The sequence below is a fragment of the Zeus faber genome, assembly GCF_960531495.2.
Source record: "Zeus faber genome assembly, chromosome: 4".
In the NCBI taxonomy this organism is placed as follows: Eukaryota; Metazoa; Chordata; class Actinopteri; order Zeiformes; family Zeidae; genus Zeus; species Zeus faber.
The window spans coordinates 8,777,210-8,799,860 of record NC_137191.1 but is presented as its reverse complement, the minus strand read 5'-3'; the positions used below and the strand labels follow the sequence as shown (position 1 = coordinate 8,799,860).

Here is a 22,651-nt window from a genome sequence, read left to right as displayed (position 1 = left end):
GCAAAGATATAAATTAATTTTAATCTTAATTTTCCACAATACAGCACCTATGAAAGGATAACTGGGGTTGAACCGAATTCGCCTTCATTGGAAGAACACCCGAAGGGTCCTTTGTTTGGTGTTGCGCATATTAAAAGGCCGTTACAAGTCAACCTAAAAAGTTTAAAGTCCCTGTAAAGCAACAATATATGTGTTCTGAGTTTTTCACATCACAGAAAAACATGTTATTAACCACCCAGCCAAATTTGAATGATTAAAAACATCGCAAAGTATATAAAATTAGGTTTCAAAATCGTGAAAAAGAGGCTCCCTGCTGTGAGCGTGTCCGCTGGAGACGCTGAAACCACGCCCAACCGTGGGAGAGGCGCAGCCACCCTCAAGTGTCAAATACCACATAACACACGCACACACATAAATGCAAAATCAGAAAACCAATAACGGGCTGTTTTTCATTGTTTTGATTTTGTTCTTGAGTTCAAAATAGAACAGGAGAAGATGTGAGAGCTGAGGGAGCCGTCGGGCTCGGAACGGAACGGAAATGTAAATAAGGAGACGGAGCCGTCGTGTACGTTCTGGCCGGGGTTGCCACGTCTATGCGACAAAACCAGCCCAAAAACCAGCCCAATACCCAATACTTTTAATTCTAACAAAACAACGAAGCTAAAGAATGCCTTCACTCCGGCAATGTAGATTAAGTGTCTAAATACAAATACCCAGGCTATTTGCTTCACCAGATACAACAACAATCCCCTTAGATTGAAGCTTAATGACATCCACTACACAAAATCATTATCATGCGATCGGACGTGTGTGTGTGTGTGTGTGGGCGTTGCCCACGTCCATGCGTGTACATGCTGATCTGGAGTCAGTTTGGTAGGATTTGGGCATACAGTCAATAAATTATTTCATTAAAAAGATGCACTTTCATTCATAGATATTATTCATGTTAATTCTCCTGCTAAATAGGCACAATTGAGCGAGAGAACCACTGACCAATGTGCCATGCCAGGTAGGAATGCATTGCGTCGAGTCATGATATAGCCTCGCCCAAAACAAAAGGGAGCTCAAAAGTTGTGAGTCAGTACGACATCGTTCAATTTACAACTTACTTTCCAACATTCATAATGTGTTTCGAAACAAATCTCGGAATTGACTTTACAGGGACTTTAGGAGGAGAATGTATTTCAGTATTGGTGAGATAGGAGAGAATTTGATTTTTTTTTTTTTTTTTCCCCTGTTGGTGTACTCATTTGTATCTTTTGAGCACTTGGACTGAACAGAGCTTAAACTCTTTTAAAAGTATTTGTTTTATATTAAATATAAAAGGGGCAATAGAGCACTCCGTGGAAACGACCACCACCACTTTGGAAACAAGAGAGGAGAAAGAAGCAGGTTCACTGAAGAGGTCAATTGAAAATGTCACAGTCTTAGTTAGATTTTATTTCTTTTGGTTGAGCAATCATAGACATATATACATAGACGCCGCATTGACTGCACCTGCTCGTCACTGCGATACGTCAACATCGCCTCCGTATCGGAACAAGCAAAACTGGCCTATAAATAAATACAAGTAAACGGGGGAGCTGCGGTTTTTCCTGGATAAAGAGCACCAATTACATTTCTGAAGCACCAATTACATTTCTGACATTACATTTCTCAACTCATTTCAATGAGCCGTTTTTATACTCAAGGGTTTTCGATCTACCTGGAGTAGATTGCTCGACCCTCCGCCATTTCCACTACTGGTTGCTCATTTGTTGGTCTTTTGAGTGCTTACACTGAACAAAGCTTCTACTAATTTGCAGTATTTGTTTTATAATAAATATTAAAGGGGCATTAAAGGACTTTTGCACCGCTGTTACAAAGACAACTGGATCGCTTTACTGAGAGTTCGTACCCAGTGGCAGTTCAAATGCAGTCATATGGAGGTTCATAGGGAACCATTGTAATAGCAGATGGTGTCTTTATTCTAAAGCCATTACACTGTCCAATCGACATTAACTTCAAAAAAGTTGTCTATTCCTCCTTTAAAATGTATCCTTTGCATACAATGCATTATAGTTAACTGTTATTTCAATACTGTCAATTTATTTATTTCATAAAAAAATATGAATAATTCAGAGGAATATGTTAAAAGGCAAGTTTTACTTGGCAGACTACGAGCCAGCCTCACTAGTACAGTTGTAAAGTTGGAATCATATTTAAGATCCATTTGACAAAATGGAACTGAAATTGAGTACATTGCGTCATTTACTTGTTTATTGATTTATGTGACAAATAAGTTTTGGCCGCAAACATACATTGCAGCAGAACAGATTTGATCAGACATGGTATTGCTTTATATTTAGGGAATTTAATTCCCTATTCTATGCAGTAAGTTGAACGTACATCGTTAGCTTTCTTGAAACCTCAAATGTTATATTGTATACAAACCTAAAGTTAGCTAGGTGCCTTTGGTAATTTTGTCAATTGTAAATTCACTTTTCATTATTGTCAAAAAGAATTAAGTAGTTGTCTTAATATTATCTACAAGAGTAAATGTACAACTGATATAGAACTCCAGAAATGTACACAGAGCTCAGTATTTTTAAATTATATAAACAAAGTAACTCCTGTCCGTTTTACACATGTGCTTGTGTAGATGTGCCTACAGGGTATTCTGTCCGTATTGTTTCCACACAGTTGTTAATGTGATCATAAGCACCTCAGACCACCTGCTTACGGTGTTTGGGTGATGTCATTGCTAATGCATTTGTACCAAAATTGTATAGAATATTTGAACAGGTCACACAACAACGACAGGTTAAAAAAGGTACAAAGTTGTGACTAGAAAAGGAAGTGGATACTCTAAAACTACAAACCTCAACAAAAAAAGAATACCTGTAGAGATGTTGGAACTATTTCAGACTAGTACATACTAGTACCGTTGGACAGAGACTTTCCCGCGACAACCTAACGATTTTCCCAACATCTTGACATCTTCCCCGGCTGCTCTATTGTAAATCAGTGGCGGACATGCGGTTGTGATGCAGGAACAAGATCTCAGCCATATTCTCCGGTGGAATGTTCATCCTCTTCCTGCACAAGCCCTCTCCCGCTTCCAGCAAAAAATCCTGCGCTGCGCTGCCCACCACCGCGGGGGCCGCCAGGTAGGACCGCGCGACTGTGGCCAGCAGAGGGAACTGTGCCGCCTTGGTTCGCCACCACATCAAGGGCTCTACTCCCAGCGAAGCCCCCCTGTCCGCTCTGAAGAGAGACAGCTCCACGTCCACCGCCTCTTCCACAGAGCTCTGCTTGCTCTTGGGGGAGCCAAACAGGTCTCCCAGTAAGAACTCCATACCAGAGAGACCGCCCTGAGAGCCCGGAGCCACCACCCCCCTCTCATCCCCCTCCTCTGCGGCGCTGTCCTCATCCTCCCGCTCCTCAAAATTGATCGGCGGGTTGTCTTTTAGTCGCTTGCTCTTCCGGGGGTGGCTGTGATCTGAATCTGACGACACGGGCAAGGGGCTTCTCCTCTTCCGACTTTGCTTTCCAGTCCGGTTTTGACTCTTGTCCTCTTTCACAATCCTGACTGCCTCTTTCTTCAACCAAATGAATGTGGCTGTTTGTTCCTTAAAAAAAAATAATAATAATAAAAACACAACTGAATGAGTTATATGCATAGCTTCTTAATCATTTGTACTTTCATCCATCAAATATACAATCACAAACATGTATAGAATAATAAAGAAAAACAACGACAATTAAAAAAAATAAAAATCAGCTGCATGATTTACCTTGGCTTCCATGAATCCCAGGTTAAGAAACTGAGGATCAAGGGAACAGGCAACACATAGAACCCTGTTAACAACAGGGTTGTCGTAGCAACTTGCCAAGTATTGTCTCATCTTCTTTTTGACTTCCTTCATGATGATGGATGACGAATCTCCCGGCTGGGAGACGAGGTGCCGGGTGAGAAGGCCAATGAGGATGGGCTTAATCAGAGAAAGGCGAGGGAACGCCTCCTTAGCGAGCGTTTGACAAGCCACTTCCAGAGGCTTTAGCACCAAACAGAGCTCCTGTAGAACCTTCCATTCAGACTCCTCAGGAGCCATTTTGACACCCATTGAGGATGTGTTACAGGGGGAGTTTGTGTTACACTCGGCAGCTGCGGACCTCGACTCACCTAGTCTCATTAATGTCTCCGTTTCCATCTCCTTCATGAGGTCGCAGACTTGGTTTTGGTGTTTGATCAGCGTATTGATCACAGTGTACAGACTTTTCCAGCCGGGCCGACTGTGAGCCCAAGACTTGAGCCGAGCCTGATCTTGCGTGGGCATTTTTAGCAAAAAGCTCTGGATGTGCAGCTGAGGTGATTGGTTGTTTTGTGTATATACCATGAACAGGCTTGAGAGAACATGCTGAAACAGACTGAGGGTCCGGGAGATAACAGGAAGCGACATCACTTCCTCTATGCACCCCTGTACAGCGCTAAAGAAGCAGGGAACGAAAGGAAGAGCTTCACTGGAAGTATGACCGGCTTCTAGACCTTTTACCTCCTTTGGCGACATTGAGTCCTCCCTTTCAGGAAATGTTGTCGAGTTAGGGTAAAGGCCGCTTCCCGCGGGCTCACCACTTCTCTTGTTTCTCCTAAACCCTAACCTCATCTTCTCACCTCCCTCCCCTCCCAGCAGGACGAGATGAGGGAGAGAGATACGCCACTCCCAGGCCAGAGCCTTCACCTGGGCCTCCACATCTTCAGTTCCAGTTTCTGTCAGTTTTTGGGTGGTCAGGGCCAAGTTCTGAAACCTAAAGTCAGCATCAATAAAATGTGCCCAGAGGGTGGCATACCCATGGGAGTCTCCCTGCCACTCATGGAACCAGGCGTCCACACTTAGCGTGACAAAGTGAGGAGCCTCCCTCTCAGAGCTGGGGGGTCGACCTCGTCTCCTCGAAGGAATCTCAATGGGAGCGGTATAGTCAAAAATGGTTTCCTCTTCTCTGGTGCCAATTTTCTGTTTCAAAAGCTGCAGCAGGGTCCTCTTTCCCTTGATGTGGAGGTCCTTCAGCAGACCCCCCAGCATGCAGGCTGAGGGCAGATCTTTGTAGGACGGCAGGAGGGTGTGGATCAGTTGTCTGAAACCCTCCCCTTCTACCATGGCCGGCTGATGGAGATCCCTGATTAAAAAGTTGGCAATGGTGCTGGTCACACAAGGTATGGTTTGTGGTAGCGGGGGGAACGGAGAGACCCTGTCATGAGAGCTGCTGAAGACTACATTCTTGAACCTTTGACCTATCAATAAATGGCACAAAATAGAAAATAATGTTAATAATTTAGAATACATAAATAATAAGTGGCTTTTAAGTTGCCACAGATGGCTGAAACTTGAAAGAAAACAGCTTGAGCTAATTTTAGCAGCCCACCATGTTGAGTAATAGCGGTAACAGAAGGTTTAAAAGGAAAGAAAAAAGTAACACATTTAACAAATAGAATTACAACACACACACACACACACACACACACACACACACACACACACACACACACACTTTAACTCTGTAGCACTATGAGGAAGGAAAATTTTAGTTACCAGATGTGAAAGAGCTCCGATCCTTGAGGGCCCTTGTGATGTCATTTGGTCTAATGTCATGTTTGCTCATCAGGTGACTCTGACCATCTCCAGAGGCCACCTGCTCCCCACATAGCTTACACACGGCAAGGCTCCAATCTAGAGGCTGCCCAGTTGGATCAGGTTCAAACCCATAGAAGTACCAAAGACCGTTCTGGGCCGCAGAGGGGTGGATCAACATCTTTTCAGTTCCCGGAATAAAATCATACTTTTGAAGATAGTCAAAAAAGGGCAATGAACACATGGAAGAAGAGCTGGAAGCAGGCACTGCACAGGAGTCGCCAGCTGAAGAACTGCTGGGCTCTTGGAGAGTAACCACTTGGATGTCCTGAAAAAGCCGCAGGATTGCCTCCTTTTTTCCAACGTCATACCTCATGCGCTCAGCAGGATCTAGAACAAAACAAAACAAATTGCTTACAGGGTGCGCAGGTTTCAAGATTGTTTCAACCAGTTAAAAAATAACTAATGAACTCAATCAGAAAAGAGCATCAAACAAGACATTTAAAAGCCCTCATAGTTCTTGACCTAGCCACATTATAATAAGTACATTGTAGTAATTATTATGTACTGAAAAATTATGTGGCATTTAAGTGAAATCAAAGTTGCAGGTGTGATGACAGAACTCAGCAACCTACTGCTGAACCCCAACAGGCGGCCTATACATCTATCCAGCACCCTGGACAGCGGCCGTCTGTCGGGGTTCAGCACTACTCTTGTGGACAGCCAGAAGACCCATGCTGGAAGATAAAGCCACCAAAATGTGCACCCCTACCTCCTGATCCCCCCTGGAGCTGTAGTGGATCAGGGCCTTCACCCACAACCACTAGCGTGTAAGACAATAAAGAGTCCACGGGCACTCTTGTATTCCAAATCTGTGTTTGAGTGTTCTGCTGCCCGCTACAGCATTCCTCCCCAGACCACACAAGCCAGAGAAAATCTAGATTCAAACTGGTCAAGTAGAAGCATGTTTAATTTGCCTGACCTACAAATTTTACTTGCTTAAGCAAGTGTACGTAAGGAACAAGTTATATAAAGAGCCGCGTGACATTCACCGGGGAGTCCATGCCTCAAGGACTGAGACAAGAGAAGACTATAATGAACTCACCCATTCCTAGGCCCAGCATTCCAGCATAATCCTTGCCAATCCAGACTTTTAGTTCTACACCTTCTGGGATGGGCTTAGAGGTTCTGTAATAGATCTGACGGTACAACTGGAACACAATCAAGTTGTGATCCTCCTCACTGCGTGCATACGACACATACCTGAAACATTGAACAGGTTGACAACTATCAATATATGATGGCGAATAAAATAATGGCTTAGTCCTGCAAGACAACGGCACTATATGGCAATAAGTAGCAAAGAGTCAGAAGAGACAGTCACAAAACATTATTATGAAGATAAAATTCTAAATTATGAGTTGGGAAAAATAGAGGACGATTAAACTAAGGGAGAAATGTAATTTAAATGAACTTCTCACCTCATCCAATTAGATTTATTTTCATCTGAGGCATCTATGTAGTAGAAATCAGCATCATCCCGAATCTGAAGAGTCAAGCAAAAGTGATGAGTTTGTTTAGTACAACACAAACAAACTGTTTTTTTATTATCCAAATAATTTGGGTGGGTAGTATGAACATTACACCGGAGATAAATTAATATGTATACATGCAAACAAATGTGAGTCGAAAAAAAATCTCAACCACATAACTTCCAAGCAGCAAACTGTCTCAAGCCCTATAGCTACCTCCTCTTTGCCATGTGCTGCTTTGTGTGGTGTTGCTACTGGCATGTGCGCTGGTATAGGTCACCTGTACTAAATTGTTTATTCTTGTTTGCCCTGTTGTCCGTTATGTACTACCGTAGTCTGTGCTGTCTATTGTGCTGTGTGATTTTCCTGTTCATGTGGTTTGTTACCTCATATGTTTTTGCTCCTCCCTTGTTTTTATTTATTTATCTAACCCCACCTTAACATTTTTTCTTAATTAACTTGCTTGGTAAAATTAAGGTTGATGATGATGACTATGTAATAATAAATCTGTAACAGTCAATCAAATAATTATGTTTAGATTGATCTACTCACAACCCAGGCGAAGCTGAGGCTGGTTTGCAGCTGTCCTCTGGCCACTTCCCCAACAAAGGGTCCAAATATCAATCCCTCTTGAAGGTGGTGCTTTGCAAACACTTTCATATCTCCCATCAACTCCTTGCTGGAGGATCCAGGAAGGGCCACTTCGCTAGGCTCGGGTTCCCACCACAGATGGAGGCAGAAGGGCAGGGAGAGCATCGCTCGTGACGGTCCCTCCCGGAGCCATGGTTCTCCAGGCGGCATTGCTGCATCTGAGATGTAGTTTTGGTTTGGAGTGGCCTGAAGAGCTGTGGATTCCTTGAGGTCTTCCAGGCTATGATCGAACCCTACGAGCCCAAAAAAGGAAATTGTTAAAATGTGTAAAAAGTATTAACTTACATCATTTAGCAAACGCTCTTATCTAAGGTGACTTACAATACACAACATTTTGTCGGAAGGAGTTAAACCGTATACTGTACCACAAGCCAAATGACCCTTCTATGGGAATAAGCAGCATTTGTAGGGTTATGTATTTTTTTTAGTTAAGTGATTAGAAAGGAAAATATAAAGATTCTGATTAAAGGTGGAGAAGAGCAAGGGGGGAAGAAATCCTTATGCGATAGAGATCCTTATCAGGTAGACAGGTGGGGTCCAGGTCTAGTATGAAGAGATGGGTTACGCACAACGCATACGAAAGACATGCGATTTATGATGTAGATACGAAGGCAAAATTTGACGTGTGCCGTTTCAAAACGCCTCACTGGTTGTGTCCTAGCAGGGAAGCTCGTCTTTCCACTCACACTCCGTCTTCGGGAAGCCAGGGTAGAAAGAGAGCGACGGTGCGGGAACGAACACCACAACACGGGGCAGACTCGCACCGCCCTCAGACAGTCCTGGACCCGCGGGGCTTTCACAAGAGTTCTCCGTTTTCCAGAAGGAAGGGGTCGGTCTCTCCATCCCGGCGACGCTCTTGATTGTCGAGCACTCCTCGTAGAGCTCCCGGTGGTTGTATTTCAGGTGGTTGTGCAGGTTGGTTGTGTTCCCGCGGCTCGTAGCCACCGCGGCTCGGCACGTCTTGCAGAGCACTTGCGTTTGGAAGTAGTCCTTACTTCGGTAGCCGAAGTACCGCCAAACGACGGATGTGCTTCCCCTTTTCGGCAGCAAATCTTCTTCTCCGAGGACATTTTCCCCTTCGGGCGGTTCGTTCATTCTGCGTCTTCCCCGACAGCGGGGTTTTCACGTGTTGTTGTGTTTATTCCGCGAATGTATTAGTCGCCCGGTGATGACGTCATGACCCGAACCGCTCCAGCGCACGCCCACGTCAAATGACGTCCATAAACGAACAGGTCGCCTCCTGAAGTGGATCTGTTGCCAAATCCGATACATTTCTTTATCAAATCATTAAAAGTTGAAAAACAATACTAATTTCAAATTATTGGAAAATTATGAAAAATGTTTATTATTTTATTTTACTTAAATAATAATACTCATAACTCTAATAATAACAAAAACATTAAAAAATAAACATTGCCATCATTATCAAATAAGAAAATGTTTCGTTTTTTTTCCAAAGGATATCATTTGTATTTTATTATTATTATTATCTATTCAAACGGGAAATTAATTGATAATAAATCAAGCATGTTTACTATTGCAAAGTTCTTTAAACATACAGCATAATGCCTAAGGACCCCGTCAATAATAATTTCATCAGAGTGTCATGTTTAAAATTCAAAACAAATATTTCAAAGAGACGTATTCATCAGTAGGTAGGTAGGTGCCGTCGTCGTCTCTGCCATGTGTTAGTCGAATCAATGGTATTATTAGCCTTTTTATCAGAATGTTTATCTGCCAAGAGCAAGATGCACCATGATTTCCAAAATACAACCATTCAAACCGGAATGAAATTATTTTTAAAAAGTATAAAAAATTATACATATATCTATAAAGATATACAACAAGAATGTTGATATACAAGATGTGTTTGATGACAGAAGATGTGTGCGATCAATATAAATATTGGCATTTGCAGGTAAAGTGCAAGTCTGCCAACAGTCACAGAGAGGGGACATGGGAAGGTTCCATGTTTGTATTTGAGTATTACTATTGTTACTACAATTTAATATTTTATATACTTATATTTACATTTTTTCATTAATCAGATGCATTTTTCCAAAGAGACTCACATGAGAGGCTAGAAACAATCAAAGCATACATCAACCATTGGTGCAACATCGGACTTAAGTGCATGATCTCCTGTTTCTAAATTCAACCAGATACAAGTGTAAGATGCTGTTAGAAATCAGAATGAAATAGCGTTGTTAACTTTTTATGTTAGAGCATTTTTTTTCCAATATAGAGCATTATTTAAAATAATAACTTAACGGCTGGACAACATCAACAACTCATGTGTTGTTAGTTTATTGTCAATACAACAACGTAAAGCTAGTCAGCCTCAACCAAAACAAGAATAGTTAGTCATAGCTAAGATAGGATCAGGTATTCAGATGTTCCTGAAAGAACAGGATCTTCAGATGTTTCTTGAAGGTTGTGAGTGTATTTGCAGAGCATAGCGAGCTGGGTAGTGTGTTCCACAAATGGGGCACCAACGAATGAGAAGAGTCTGGATTGAGAACTCATTCCACGCAGCAGAGGCACCAACAGTCGCTGCTCATTTGCAGACCTCAGAGTGGGTTGGGGCGTGTGGCCTGATACGTGATGCAATGTGTGTGGGTGCAGATCCAGTGACTGCCCTGTGGCTGCCCGCTTCAAGGATCTGAACTTGATGCGTGTAGCGACAGGGAGCTAGTGGAGAGAGATGAAGAGAGGCGTGACATGTGCACACTTTGGCTGATTGAAAACCTGGTGCGCTGCTGAATAATCTGCAGTGGTTTAACAGTGCCCACTGGTAGACCAGCCAGTATATATTATTAATGTTCTGGTGCCTTATACAGTATATTGTATCATGTATTTTAACATTCTTCTCACAATCCAGTGGTGGAAAGCAACAAACTACAAGTACTTTGTTACTGTACTTCAGTGGATTTTCTTCAATGCACTCGGTTAAGATTTCAAGAAAATATCTACTTTTTCCTCAGCTACATTTCTCCTTCTAACAAAGTCGCATGGAGGCTTTTTTTTAACTCAAGGTTTAAATTTGTTATTTTATATCCTTGAAAATTACAAATAATGTACAATTTATTTGTAAATTATAATCAAGATCTGGGGGGACGGTAGAGTAGCACTTTATGCTGTATTACAGCTTTGTTGTATCAGGGCACTAGATATGACAAGTACTTTTACTTTTAATACGTTGGGTATATTTAAGAGCAAGTACTTAGAGACTTTTACTTACCTTTTACTAGAGGGTAGTATTTGTACTTTTACTTCAGTAAAAGGTCTGAGTACTGGGCATATGGGCCCACGGAAACATAAGGCAGGGGTTGGACTATATGTGTTTGCGGGTGTCCAATTTAATGTAACTTGAGCAGTATATGGAGTAGGGGTGTCACGATTCTCCAAATCCACGATCCGATTTAACGGTCGGCCAACTCTCACCGTATGCGGCTGTGCGTCCGCCATATTGGAGCGGTCGACATCCGCTGGTAGGCGGGTGCCGTGCGCGTTGAGGTATGCGGCGACCGCCCGACCGCAGCTCGTCCAGCTCCGAAGCAGAACTTCACGAAAGTCGGTCCGGAGCCGAGCGAGACGCGGTCGACTCCGCGGAGGGCGCCGCATCCCTCGCACCCGCCCCAGCGCGCCCCGTATTTGTTTGGCGGCGGATCTTGACCGCCCCAACATGGCGACCGCGTCGGACAATAATACCAACAGAAATACGGGGACGGTCGCGAACCTGCTCGTGGTTTCGAAGTTGGAAATCGAAAGATCATTTCCATCGATTTTTCTATTTCGATGCGGAATCGTGAGGCGCGGAGCGCGAGCGCCTGGTATGACAGCCTGCCCGCATAAACTATCACGGTTGATTCGGAGCGGGATCGACTGGATACACACCGTGTATGTACTCCGGGGGAGCTCCCGCGGGGTCTTCCGCCAGGTTCCTGCGGTGCCGCTTCTTCAGGTGAGCTCGGAGGTTCGTGGTGCTTCCTCCTTTACTGGGAACAATCTTCCTGCACTGCCGACAAATGGGCTGGTCCAGGTCCCGGGGGTTGCCATTCTCGTCGGATCTGAAACCGAAATACAGCCACACGCTGGACTTACAGTTACGCTTCGTCACCAGATCCATGTCGGTGATGTTGTTATTGTTTGTGGGTTTTTTTCGGGCTGCTTTCTAACACTGTTCACTTGGGGTTTGTTGACTGAACTAGCATTGTGTCGACGGAGCCGTCTCACTTCTTCCGCTGGTTTCATTTGAGGCTGGAAAAGCCATTTGCTCCGTCACCGCCATCTACTGAGCTGGAGTGGCAAGGAAATAATAAACCATTTAACGCAATCAAAGGATGTAGGATTTATTATTATTATTATTATTATTATGAAAATCATCATCATCATCATCATCATCATCAATACTATTTCTACTAATAATTAATTGTATGATATATTATATTGATTATAATAATTGCGTATTATTAATTAATATATCGAATCATATTATATTTACAATTATTGTATTCTTATAAAAGCAGCATTGACTAATATACTCAATTGGCCAACATATGTTACATTTCCACTCCTTCTACACTGCACTGTTTGTTTCTTTTGCTGAATTTTCCCCCCGAGTAAGTTTAACTGAGGTTGTCACTCAAAATGAATACAAGTCAAGTCGTTTTTTGGTGTGGGTTTTATATTGTATAATAATAATAATAATAATAATAGTTATTATTATCATTACTCCTATTATTGTACCGTATAAATGTTATTAGTAATAACTTTAATTCATCATTATACTATTAATTATCATTAATCAAATTATTATTATTAGCATCGACATTTACCGATTTGGTTCATATGTACATAGTCCTTATATCAGTGTGTACTTCATGTTAACTATTCATTTCTCGCTGGTTTTCTCATTGGATCCAGTCGTTTCCCCGTCAGTGTTTTGACACATTTGAATTGCCGTAGCCGTAGCTTCGTTTCCTTGGCAACCCAAAGTAATCAACGGTGGACACGCGCTCGTAACAGGACGGTTTCTCCACATCCGCGTGATGACAACAAAACAGAACAAAAACAAAACAAACGGGTCATGGCTTCGTGCCTGGTCCCCGACTTCCCCGCCGCGGTGTTCGCACTGGAGCGTTGAGGCCGCCGGCACCTGGGGGGAGATAGCAGCCGCTCTCACCGACCTGGTGGCGTCCAGGCGCGCCGCGCACGACAAGTTGGAAGTGGAAACCATAGGGAACGGCAGGTTGAGACACAACACCACTGGGACAGGGTGAGCCGAGAGATGACGGCCGACGTGGCCGCGGGTCAGACGATCCCACGCAGAGGCAGCGGAAGCTCTGCAGCGAGACGTCCCGGCTGTGTGACGTCACAGTGCGGCGGCAGGAGGCGCTGACCGGACAGAACGCTCAACTACCCCCGGAGAGGGAGCGGATGAGGGCAGAACGGGAGAGCGACGTCGGGGCCCTTCACCACCAGCTCACCTGAAAGGCAGGCAGGCAGGCAGGCAAGGTGCAGCTGAATCAGACCTTGAAGCAGGTGGGGGAGCCCAAGGCCAGCGTCACCATCCTGGAGCAGGACAAAGTTGCACTGGAGCGAAACGTCACACTGGAGAGAGATGTCTTCGAGGTGACAAAGAGGAGCCTTCTTGGTGAGATAGACAACATTGTGGAGACGATTCAGGTGCAGAGGGAACGTGCGGAAAAGGAATGAGTTGGACTTGGCTACGAACCCGGAACTGGACAAAGACGACTAGCTCACTGAAGTAGCACAGCGCGAGGCGAGGCTGCAGGCCAGTGTCGACCGGCTGAAAACCATTCAGCGTGTGAGAAGCAGCTGCAGGAGGGAATTGACATCCGTCGGGAATTGATGCAACAGATGGAAAACTCAGAGGTGGAGCTGTGTGAGCGCTATGACATGTTACATTACATTAATCAGACGCTTTTATCCGAAGCGACTTACAATTATTCAATTTTTCGCAGCCATCAGGAGCAATTAGGGGTTAAGTGTCTTGCTCAAGGACACTTGAGAAACCTTTAGATTACTAGATGACCAGCTCTACCTCCTGAGCTACCATCCCCATGACACAACCGCCCAGAGACTCCAGGACGATACGATCCTGGCCGACGGCGAGACGGAGGAGGGTAAGGCGGTGAGAAGGGCCCGTCGGGTGTCCCTGGCCCGCCTCTCGGAGAGCCTCAGGTCCCGGCGCCGGGAAGAGGAGGAGGCCCGGGCGGTCCATCGAAACGTGTCCCGACGATTGGAGCGATCTGCACGCCTACTGGACGAGCGCACTGCCTCCATAGCTCAACACCGCCTCGAGTTGAGAGAAATGGAGGAGGAGATTGGACGACTCATAGAAACCGACCGTGTGAACGAGGGTGTTTTCCAGAAGAATCAAGAACAGATGCACAGCCGACTCCGTACGGAGCAGATGAACTTGGCTCAGATGGAGGAGGAGAAAGGCAAGCTCACTCTCTTTCTACTGGAGGGGAGGAAGGAACAGGAGGCGCATGTTGCCGGGGTCACATCCGACATCAACGTCACCAGGAGGCGATACCAGGAACTTTGCCAAGAGGAGGTTGCCCTCCAGCGGCAACCTATGTGCAACGAGATCGACTCCCTCGCTGGTCAACTCGCTCAGGCGGAGGTACACCACCTTCAAACGGAGCAGGCATACCAGCGGGGAAGGGCCCGGCACGCCAAAGAGGTTGAGCGCCCCGCGAGGAGGGGCAAGGAGAAGGAGAGGGAAACGGTGGAGCAGGAGGAGATCCTGAAGGAGGCCGAGGCCCAGTTTGACGAGGCGCGGTCGGCGTTTCGGAGACTGGAGAAGCTCAGTGCCGAGCTGGAGAGCGAGCGAGATGAGCTGGAGCGCTCCACCCGGGAGCTGAGGGAGGAGGCCAGGGCTTTGCTGCGGCCCAGGGAGCGGGCGGCCTTCGGAACTTGAGGCGATGCGAGCACGTCACTTGGAGCGGCTGCTGAGTCGGTCGTCGGAGCTGAGGTCCGTGGAGGTAGGCATCTACGACAGCGGGTGGAGGTTGGAGCAGGTCAACATGGAGAACAGCCGCATGCATCTAACCATCACGCGGATGAGAGAAGACGTGGCCGACGCGAGGAAGGACAAAGAGGGACACCTGCCGAGGATCGACAGTGTCAGGGAGGAAGTGAGCGGCCTGTTGGAGCGTCTGCAGGAAGCCCGGAGGGAGGACCTCCGGGTCAGCCGGGAGTTTGGAGACAGCAGTGCCCCGCTGTCCGACTCCTTCAGTGCTCTTCTGGGTTTATTGATTCATTGATTTTATTCCATTTATCGTTTAATTTACTCCACTTTGAGTGTGTTTGTTTTATTACTTTTTTTTCCGCTGTCGGTCTTCACCTCGGGATTTATCCAGAGACAGATAAAGATAAAATTGCTTCTGCAGATCTACGTTCTGGTCTAATTAATTAGACCATACTAATGAGTAATTGTCGTTTTGATAAATACCTTAGACTTATTAATAGCATTTTTTCTATTATTGACTTCCATTTATTGCGTGGAAATGAGTCGATTCCTTCTGTTTCTCTTGTTGGGGCCTAAAAGATTTGTCTTATTGGTAACGGAGCAAACAAATCCCTTTCCTGCCCTGGCTCCAGCCAGCAGATGGCAGAAGGACGGGAAAGGCCTTTTCCACTGCTGTGTATAGTAGCTGTGACCTTGCTCTGCAGCTGTTGGAAAGCTCAGCTGACACCCACTACTCTGCATAACACACACACTCACACACGCAGAGGTAGTTCTGTGTCACATACAATTACATAGATTGTCATACTCAGAAGAAGGGGGTGTGGAAAGTCACCAGCTGGTTGCAAGAAGCTCGAGGGAAGACGTTTTATTCTGGTAAGGAGATCACTTTTCCGGCATGTCTGAAAACCTCTACGCCTGTGGCTGGATTGTTTGTTTTGAACCTTTGCCTCTGATGCTGTTTGTACCTTGTGGCCCCGCAGCTGCTGCTCAGCTTCTGAGATAGGGGCCACCCACCTACTTACTGTACTTGCGCCGGAGAGCGTTGTTTACTTCCATGTAGCTCGGCGACCTCCATATTTCACATGTTCCCGGGATCTCCCATTTATTTGCCTACCCCCGATTGGCGCAAAATCCCAAATGGGTTTAGGAACTCTGATATGTCTGAATTGTTTTTATCTGTTACGGTGATGGACACCAGAACACAGCCTACAATTCTATTTATTTATTTATTTATAAACCCTCATCAGTCCCACAACGGGGAAATTCCTATTTAATTGTGTGCTCAGAGCTTTTTAACATTTCAGCCAATTATATAATATTTTCCTCAGTCATCACCTTATGAGTCAAGGTGGAAACATGTTTCCCACCACGTGGGCAGACCAGGGGTGTTTAAATACAGTGAAGATGAGTCATATATGACCAAATTAATATTAGACAAGAAAAGACGACTTCCCTGAGTGACTATGTCATTAAAATAAGATATGGTTGTGTGAAGACATGTCATGTGATGATGGTTGGCTGCAGCAATATATAAATATAATAAATGAATATATTACATAGATGCCAACCAAACTTAAAATAACACCTTAAAGACTTCCTGTTGCAGAACTAATAACGGCAGTCCCATTTTCATACCAACCGATCATTTATTTGAGAAGACACAACCCCGGTGACGGTGTCTGGTGCAGGCGGCGCTGGTGCTTGTGTTGTGAAGCTGGACCAACGTCACCTGAAGGTCAAAGAGCAGAGCTGCAACCTGACTCCACGTACCGCCCGGACATAACTATTAGAATGTTCAATATGAAATTCACACACACACACACTTCCTTCTCACTCTCTTCATTTATCCCACAGTAGTTAATGTAAACGCACTGAAGTCCCAAAGTATTGGTTTGTTTGTTCATTTGTTTTTGTTCGGGGAAATACTTTGAAATTTAAGTTCAAATGACAGGTGGGCTCTTGAATTTGATGAATATTTAATAACGTTTATCTTAGCGTATCTTCAATGAAACAAACAGGCAGCCATAGCAACGGAAGACTGTGAAGTTGCCTTTACTGAGGCAACATTGGATTTTTCAGTGGCCATGTCCGTGCGACCGGCTGAGGGCAGGGACGGTCTCAGAAAAAAGGAGGTCACCGGGTTTCTGTGCCATGAATCACAAAACGCAAAGGAAGAGCATGATGGGGCCCGTCGTGTGGCTTGGTAGTCATTGTACACACAGCAGACAAAGCCGTGAATCAAGTTTCCGCCGCTACACGCCTTTGTAGCTTCCTGGGTTTTAATTTAGGAATACTAGGAATATATTCTGTTTATTTATCAAAGCACAAACACACAGAGGTGAAGACATGTTGAGAGAACGGAGGACAAAGAAAGGCCTTGGTTTTGTTTTTTTTGTAAATGAATAAACTCATATTTCAATAGCGTTTAAACAAACTTTAAAGACGGATAGGAAAATTCCACCTTGTGTTTTTTTTTTTGTTCTGTGTGCGTGTGTGTGCGTGTTTACACTTGTGGGTGCGTGAGAGAGTGATTAGGTAAGGTCACGTGTCACGCATTGTCATCTATTTGTTCTTTTGCTCAATGTTTGTGGTCACGGGTGCGGGAAACGTTAAGATAAGTCAGTTTATAATATGAGCAATCTTAGCTGCGACAACCCACTGTGTGTGTGTGTGTGTGTGTGTGTGTGAGAACGAGAGAACAGAGCAGAAGTTTGCATTGCACAATGTATGCTACCACACTCGGTGACTCTGCAATAACCCATACGGCTTAATGACGTCGATGTGGCCTAATCTCTCTCTCTCTCCCTCTCTCTTCTTTCCTCACTGGGGCATATTGCGGAGAGTAAACAGTTGAGCCATCTCAGAGCAGTGAGAACACTGGGTAGGAACACGTCTGTCAAGTTTTTACCCTTTTAGCAGAACGTTGGGCTCAATCCGAGGAAATCCGACGGCAATTTATCAGCTCAATTTCTATTGGACGTTCACAAATCCGACAGTGGAGCAATAGTTTCGGTCTGAAGCGCTGAACATTAATATCGCACCACGATGGAGACTATGGGTAAGCGTGGAGGTTGGTCCTTTAAAACCACCAGTAGAGTATCTACAGAAACCTGTCTTGCGTGTTGTCAGAATCAAGAAATGTGCTTATGCTCGTTTGGGGTTTTGGAGCCATTTCCCCAGTACACTCAGAACCTCCAAAGTTCGTGAAATGTGTAATAGAGAAGTAGAATGGTAGAGGCATGAATCCTGAGACGTGTCTTGACATTGCCTGAGAAGCATTGGTATTGGAGTTATTTGGTACTGGAGTTACTTGGTATTGGAGTTATTTGGTATTGGAGTTATTTGCTCAAGTAACAGGCAGACTCAGCGTTACGGGTGTATTTCTATTTACTAACCCGTTCATACACAGACACATCTCTGTGTTACTCTTTGTTGAGTTTCTTTTCTCGCTTGGGATGCACAGCTTTTACAAACTGATTTTGAAAATTCAATAATAACTGCAACTTACAGGAGCAATCGAAGCATCTTTTGGTGAGAAGAATATTTCAACTGCATTATTCTGTTTGCATAACAGCGTTTCCATTGGCTGTTCAGAATCTGTACAAACTTCTTTTTTTAGCCAGTTATACTGCTTTTGTTTTGCTCCGAGGACTTTTGCAGGAAAGGCATGTTATGAAATGCAGGGTTTCTTTTGTTTGCTAAATATCTGTTTATTATAGTCAAGTTTGGGTGATGAACAGGGCTTAATCATAGCTGCAGGTCCATCTTCTCAAAGCCATTGTCCTAAAAATGGCAGATGGTTCTTTGTGAGTTCAAGTTTCATCAGCAACTGGCAGAAAAAATGTTTTCAGGGGTTTTCGTAATCTCAGTGTTTTTGTTCCCAGCGCTGCTTGGTTGATCATGGAGGCCACTCTGGATGTGGAAAAAGTTCCTGATGAGTGTCAGGTTTGCGTTAATAGGGGTCGTAAAGAGAGCGATAACGTCGTCACGGAATCATCATGTCTTTATGACATCACAACTCTCCCTATAAAGCGTTGGCTCATTGAAGAAGCGAATGATTACAGGATTGCTGACTCAGTTTGATTTAAAAAAAACAAATGAATATCAGAGTGGCTGACATCAGACATCAGAGCGGCTCATTGGCTTCAAGGTTTCTTGCAGGGCAGCACTAACCCAGGCCAGAGTTGGATCAGGCCGATCAAGGAAATACGAGGCAAAAAAATGGAAGGCCACCGGTCCGTGTTTACATTGAGTGTTTTGGGCAACGAGGACACGACACAGCCAAATTTAAGTAGGTCAGGTTTTGCAGGCGAGGACAGAAAAGTGGGGCCTAAAAGGTGGATTCAAGTTTTCCTTCGATAAAACCAGGAGAAGAAGGTACATGCGAATATGACGTTGAAAATGTACAAAAGAGAATTGGAGAGAGGGACTAGATGAGATAATAACACTGTTGATAAGAACACGGGGCAATGGCACGCGCTTGTCACGTGTCATTCCTTCAATCATTTTCTTCTCTGGCTTGTTATGGCGCCTTGAACCCTGCTCCAAAGACCCTTTTACGGTATTTGTGGATAAAGATGTGACACTGTGCATTTTGAACAATTTCAATGATTCTCTAGTGTTGGTGTTTACACCCTGAGTAACATGGTGATTTTCTGTCCTCCACACACACACACACAGACACACACACAGTCACTCACACACACACACACACACACAGGTTTAGACATAATACCCTTCATGACTCTCCATCTCCTCTTCACAGTGTGTCCAATGGGCGGAGGGGCGACCAGGCTGTATAGTGCCCTCACCAAGAACCTCAGCGGCTGCAGCAGCAGCGGCCATTCTCTCCCGCTGCCCCAGTCACACCTAGACCAACAGCACCACACAGATAGAAACCTGGACCCGTCTTACAGTCAGGTACTCCACACCGCTCTTCCTTCACTTCCTAACAGCTGCTTATAGGATTAAAAAAAAAAGGACGCTCAGCTCAGGTTTGTTGTTGGGGTCATTAAAAAAAACAAAAACGTTTGTATGCATCAAATGTGTGAAACTAATGTTGAGTTCAAAAACCGAAGCTCATCTCCGGCCCCGTCGTGGTATTGCTGACTTTGCAGGGGCAACACTTCTCTATGTGTAACCACGACCCGCTGGAACTGCTCAGGGAGTGTGAGATGGCTCTGCGGGACCGACCTCCTCGCTTCCACAGGAACTTCATCCACCCCGGTGATGGAGACAGCGCCCCCATTAGCCCCATCCGGGTGATGCAATGGAACATACTGGCTCAAGGTAGATCCAAGACAGTTCTCTAACGTTGTATGTTCACAATGTGTATCGGTTTATGGCAGGCTACCTCCCACTCCTGTTTATGACCCTGTGTTACTCGTGTACATTCCTCTAGCTCTAGGCGAAGGGGTTGACAGTTTTGTCCAGTGTCCTCTTGAGGCCCTGAGCTGGTCTGAAAGGAAGTACCTCATCCTAGAGGAGATCCTCACCTACAAACCCCATATACTGTGTCTACAAGAGGTAGACCACTACTACGATACCTTCCAGCCAATACTGACACGCCTGGGCTACAAAAGCAACTTCTGCCCCAAGCCCTGGTCACCGTGCCTGGACGTTGCGGGCAACAATGGCCCCGATGGCTGCGCGCTGTTCTACGATCAGTCACGATTCGAGTTCCTGGATAGCGTGAGCATACGCCTCTCAGCCATGCTGATTCCTACCAATCAGGTGCGTGAAGGACATCTACATAGGCTGAAATGACTCCTCGCACGTTGCTTGAATTACAATGTTGAAAATATTACTTTTACCATTACTTCACGGCATTGACAAAAGCAATGCTTCGAAATGCCATTCCTGAGCACTTCTCAATGTCGGCGTCCTGGTCTTTTGCCGCAGGTCGCTGTGGTGACGATGCTGCGGTGTCGCACTAGTGGGAGGCATGTGTGTGTAGCGGTGACGCACCTGAAGGCCCGCAGTGGCTGGGAGCGGCTCCGCAGCTCCCAGGGCTCCGACCTCCTGCGTCACCTCCAAAACCACCTCCAGAGACAGGAGCGCGACTCCGACCGACTCCCGCTGCTCATTTGCGGCGACTTCAACGCCATCCCATCCGAGGAGGTTTACCAGCGCTTTGCCTCGTCACCTCTCGGGCTGGACTCGGCCTACAAGAAACTCAGTAGAGACGGCTTGACGGAGCCGGGGTACACGACCTGGAAGATTCGGCCGACGGGCGAGTGCTGCAGCACGCTGGACTATATTTGGTACACTCAGGGCCTGTTGAGCGTGGAGGCAGTTCTGGACATGCCTACAGAGGAACAGATTGGCCCCAACAGGCTCCCGTCCTATAACTACCCATCTGATCACCTCTCTCTGGTCTGCGACTTTAGCTTTAGGGAGGAAGAGTGAGAGACCCAAGTGATTAGGGAAGCGCAAAATAAAAATAAAAGCCAACCAAGGCAGTTGCCTCTGGGTTGCATTCGGTTGGCAAGTGGAAACGTGAATGCGGACAGAGTGTAAAACCTGCCCCCCCCCCCCGTGCATTAAATGCAGCAAACGGTCGGTCACCCTAGAAGCAGAAAAAGGCGGAAGAAAAGTGTCAGGTAAGCTATTACAACGAGCTGCAGAACCAGACCCCCTATCGGTTTCTTTTGTTGTACGCTGTTTGGATACCGAACCGTCATTAAACCGACCCCGACTCTCTGGCTGCAAGGTTTCCTACATCTTTCTTGCTGCACAGGTTTCTGATGTGAACAACGCATAGCCTCTGTGATGCAAAGTACATCGTTTAGAATCAATGGGTTAGAGGTTTTCACACAGATGAGGTCAATATGGCCTGTTCCTTAAATATCATTATTTTCCTTTTTACCCGACATAACCTTGTGATGCTTTTGGCCTCTGGTAACCTGAAACTCAAAAGTTAAGAGTGACAGTCAGTCACCTGTTAAATAATAATAAAAAAAAATAAACCTTCATCGAGCAATAAACTTGTGGGATAGTTTTGGAAAACATAAGTTTACATAGGTTCAACACTAGAGGCACCATCCAGAGGCAAACTTTGGTTTGTTTACAGACAGAATGATCTCGCAGCTGGTGACCTAAAAAGAAACGAAAATAAATAAATAATACGTCAGGCTGTGTCGACATAACCTCATGATCACCATCACACACTGGCAGCCATGAGACAAACTCACAATATGGTATTGTGTGAAGGCAAGATAATAAATAAAAAAGTGGATTTGGTAAAAGAGTGATGGAGGTGTCACATTTTGTCAACCACATGAGACTGCTGTGACGGTGTAGTCTTTTTTTTTTTTTTTTTTTTTTTTTTTAAGCTGAAGCAATAAACAAGCACGTTGGTGTTTTAAATGGCATGGGCAGATTTTGTTGATATTCTTGTGTGGAATTTCTATTTGTTAGGCTAATCTTAAATGGTCCTGCAACATGAGTAGTTGTTGACTGGCAACACACTTTCAGACAAAATTAAGAAATCTTATTAAATTTAAAAACAGGATGGCCTGCATTTTGCACTGTGGGAGCACAACAGGAAATCTGCTCCTTCAGCATTTCTAGAAAACACATGGAGCATACAATACATAGCTACGTCATCTACTTTCCATAAATTGTAAGCTTTTTTTTTTTTTTTCCATTGGAATTGAATGCCAACTCAAATCTCTTCATCCACGACTAGGTCCAATCTTATCAGCTTAAGTAACACTTGATTGCAATCTCATTGTACTGCTATACAAACACAAAATATACATGAAGTCACACATCTCTGAATATCAATAAAACAATACTCCTTTGTGTATTCAGACTTTGTTGTACGGACTTCAGGCTTAAACCAGCTATAAAAA

At 44.9% G+C, this 22,651-nt stretch overlaps 2 protein-coding genes and 1 long non-coding RNA gene across 3 annotated transcripts; 1 reads left to right on the top strand and 2 right to left on the bottom strand.

The window, feature by feature from the left end:
* Positions 1–1,459: 1,459 nt before the first annotated feature.
* On the bottom strand, positions 1,460–5,138 carry LOC307229047 (uncharacterized protein; the record flags this gene model as incomplete). The annotated part of the gene is made up of 2 exons (XM_079998920.1): positions 1,460–3,611; positions 3,777–5,138. 2 exons carry the CDS (start codon positions 5,136–5,138, stop codon positions 2,994–2,996), a joined length of 1,980 nt encoding a protein of 659 aa, XP_079855046.1. The 3' UTR covers positions 1,460–2,993.
* A 547-nt stretch (positions 5,139–5,685) lies between these two features.
* LOC307228876 lies at positions 5,686–7,155 on the bottom strand. The gene is made up of 3 exons (XR_013844099.1): positions 7,091–7,155; positions 6,715–6,872; positions 5,686–5,999 (listed from the first exon to the last, which is right to left on the bottom strand). It is a non-coding gene; the product is annotated as an uncharacterized lncRNA (long non-coding RNA).
* Positions 7,156–15,535: 8,380 nt separating this feature from the next.
* Positions 15,536–22,500, top strand: noctb (nocturnin b). The gene is made up of 5 exons (XM_079998481.1): positions 15,536–15,668; positions 19,561–19,715; positions 19,913–20,084; positions 20,197–20,528; positions 20,697–22,500. The coding sequence occupies exons 2-5, from the start codon at positions 19,569–19,571 to the stop codon at positions 21,201–21,203; spliced, it is 1,158 nt and encodes a 385-aa protein (XP_079854607.1). The 5' UTR covers positions 15,536–15,668; positions 19,561–19,568; the 3' UTR covers positions 21,204–22,500.
* The last annotated feature ends 151 nt before the right edge of the window (positions 22,501–22,651 follow it).

What these genes read in the sequence shown, in the direction of transcription:
- noctb (XM_079998481.1), top strand. Translation starts at nt 19,569, where the DNA reads ATGGGCGGAGGGGCGACCAGGCTGTATAGTGCCCTCACCAAGAACCTC. An exon ending in TGGACCCGTCTTACAGTCAG is followed by an intron (nt 19,716 to 19,912) that starts GTACTCCACACC and finishes CTGACTTTGCAG; the next exon opens with GGGCAACACTTCTCTATGTG. An exon ending in TGCTGATTCCTACCAATCAG is followed by an intron (nt 20,529 to 20,696) that starts GTGCGTGAAGGA and finishes CTTTTGCCGCAG; the next exon opens with GTCGCTGTGGTGACGATGCT.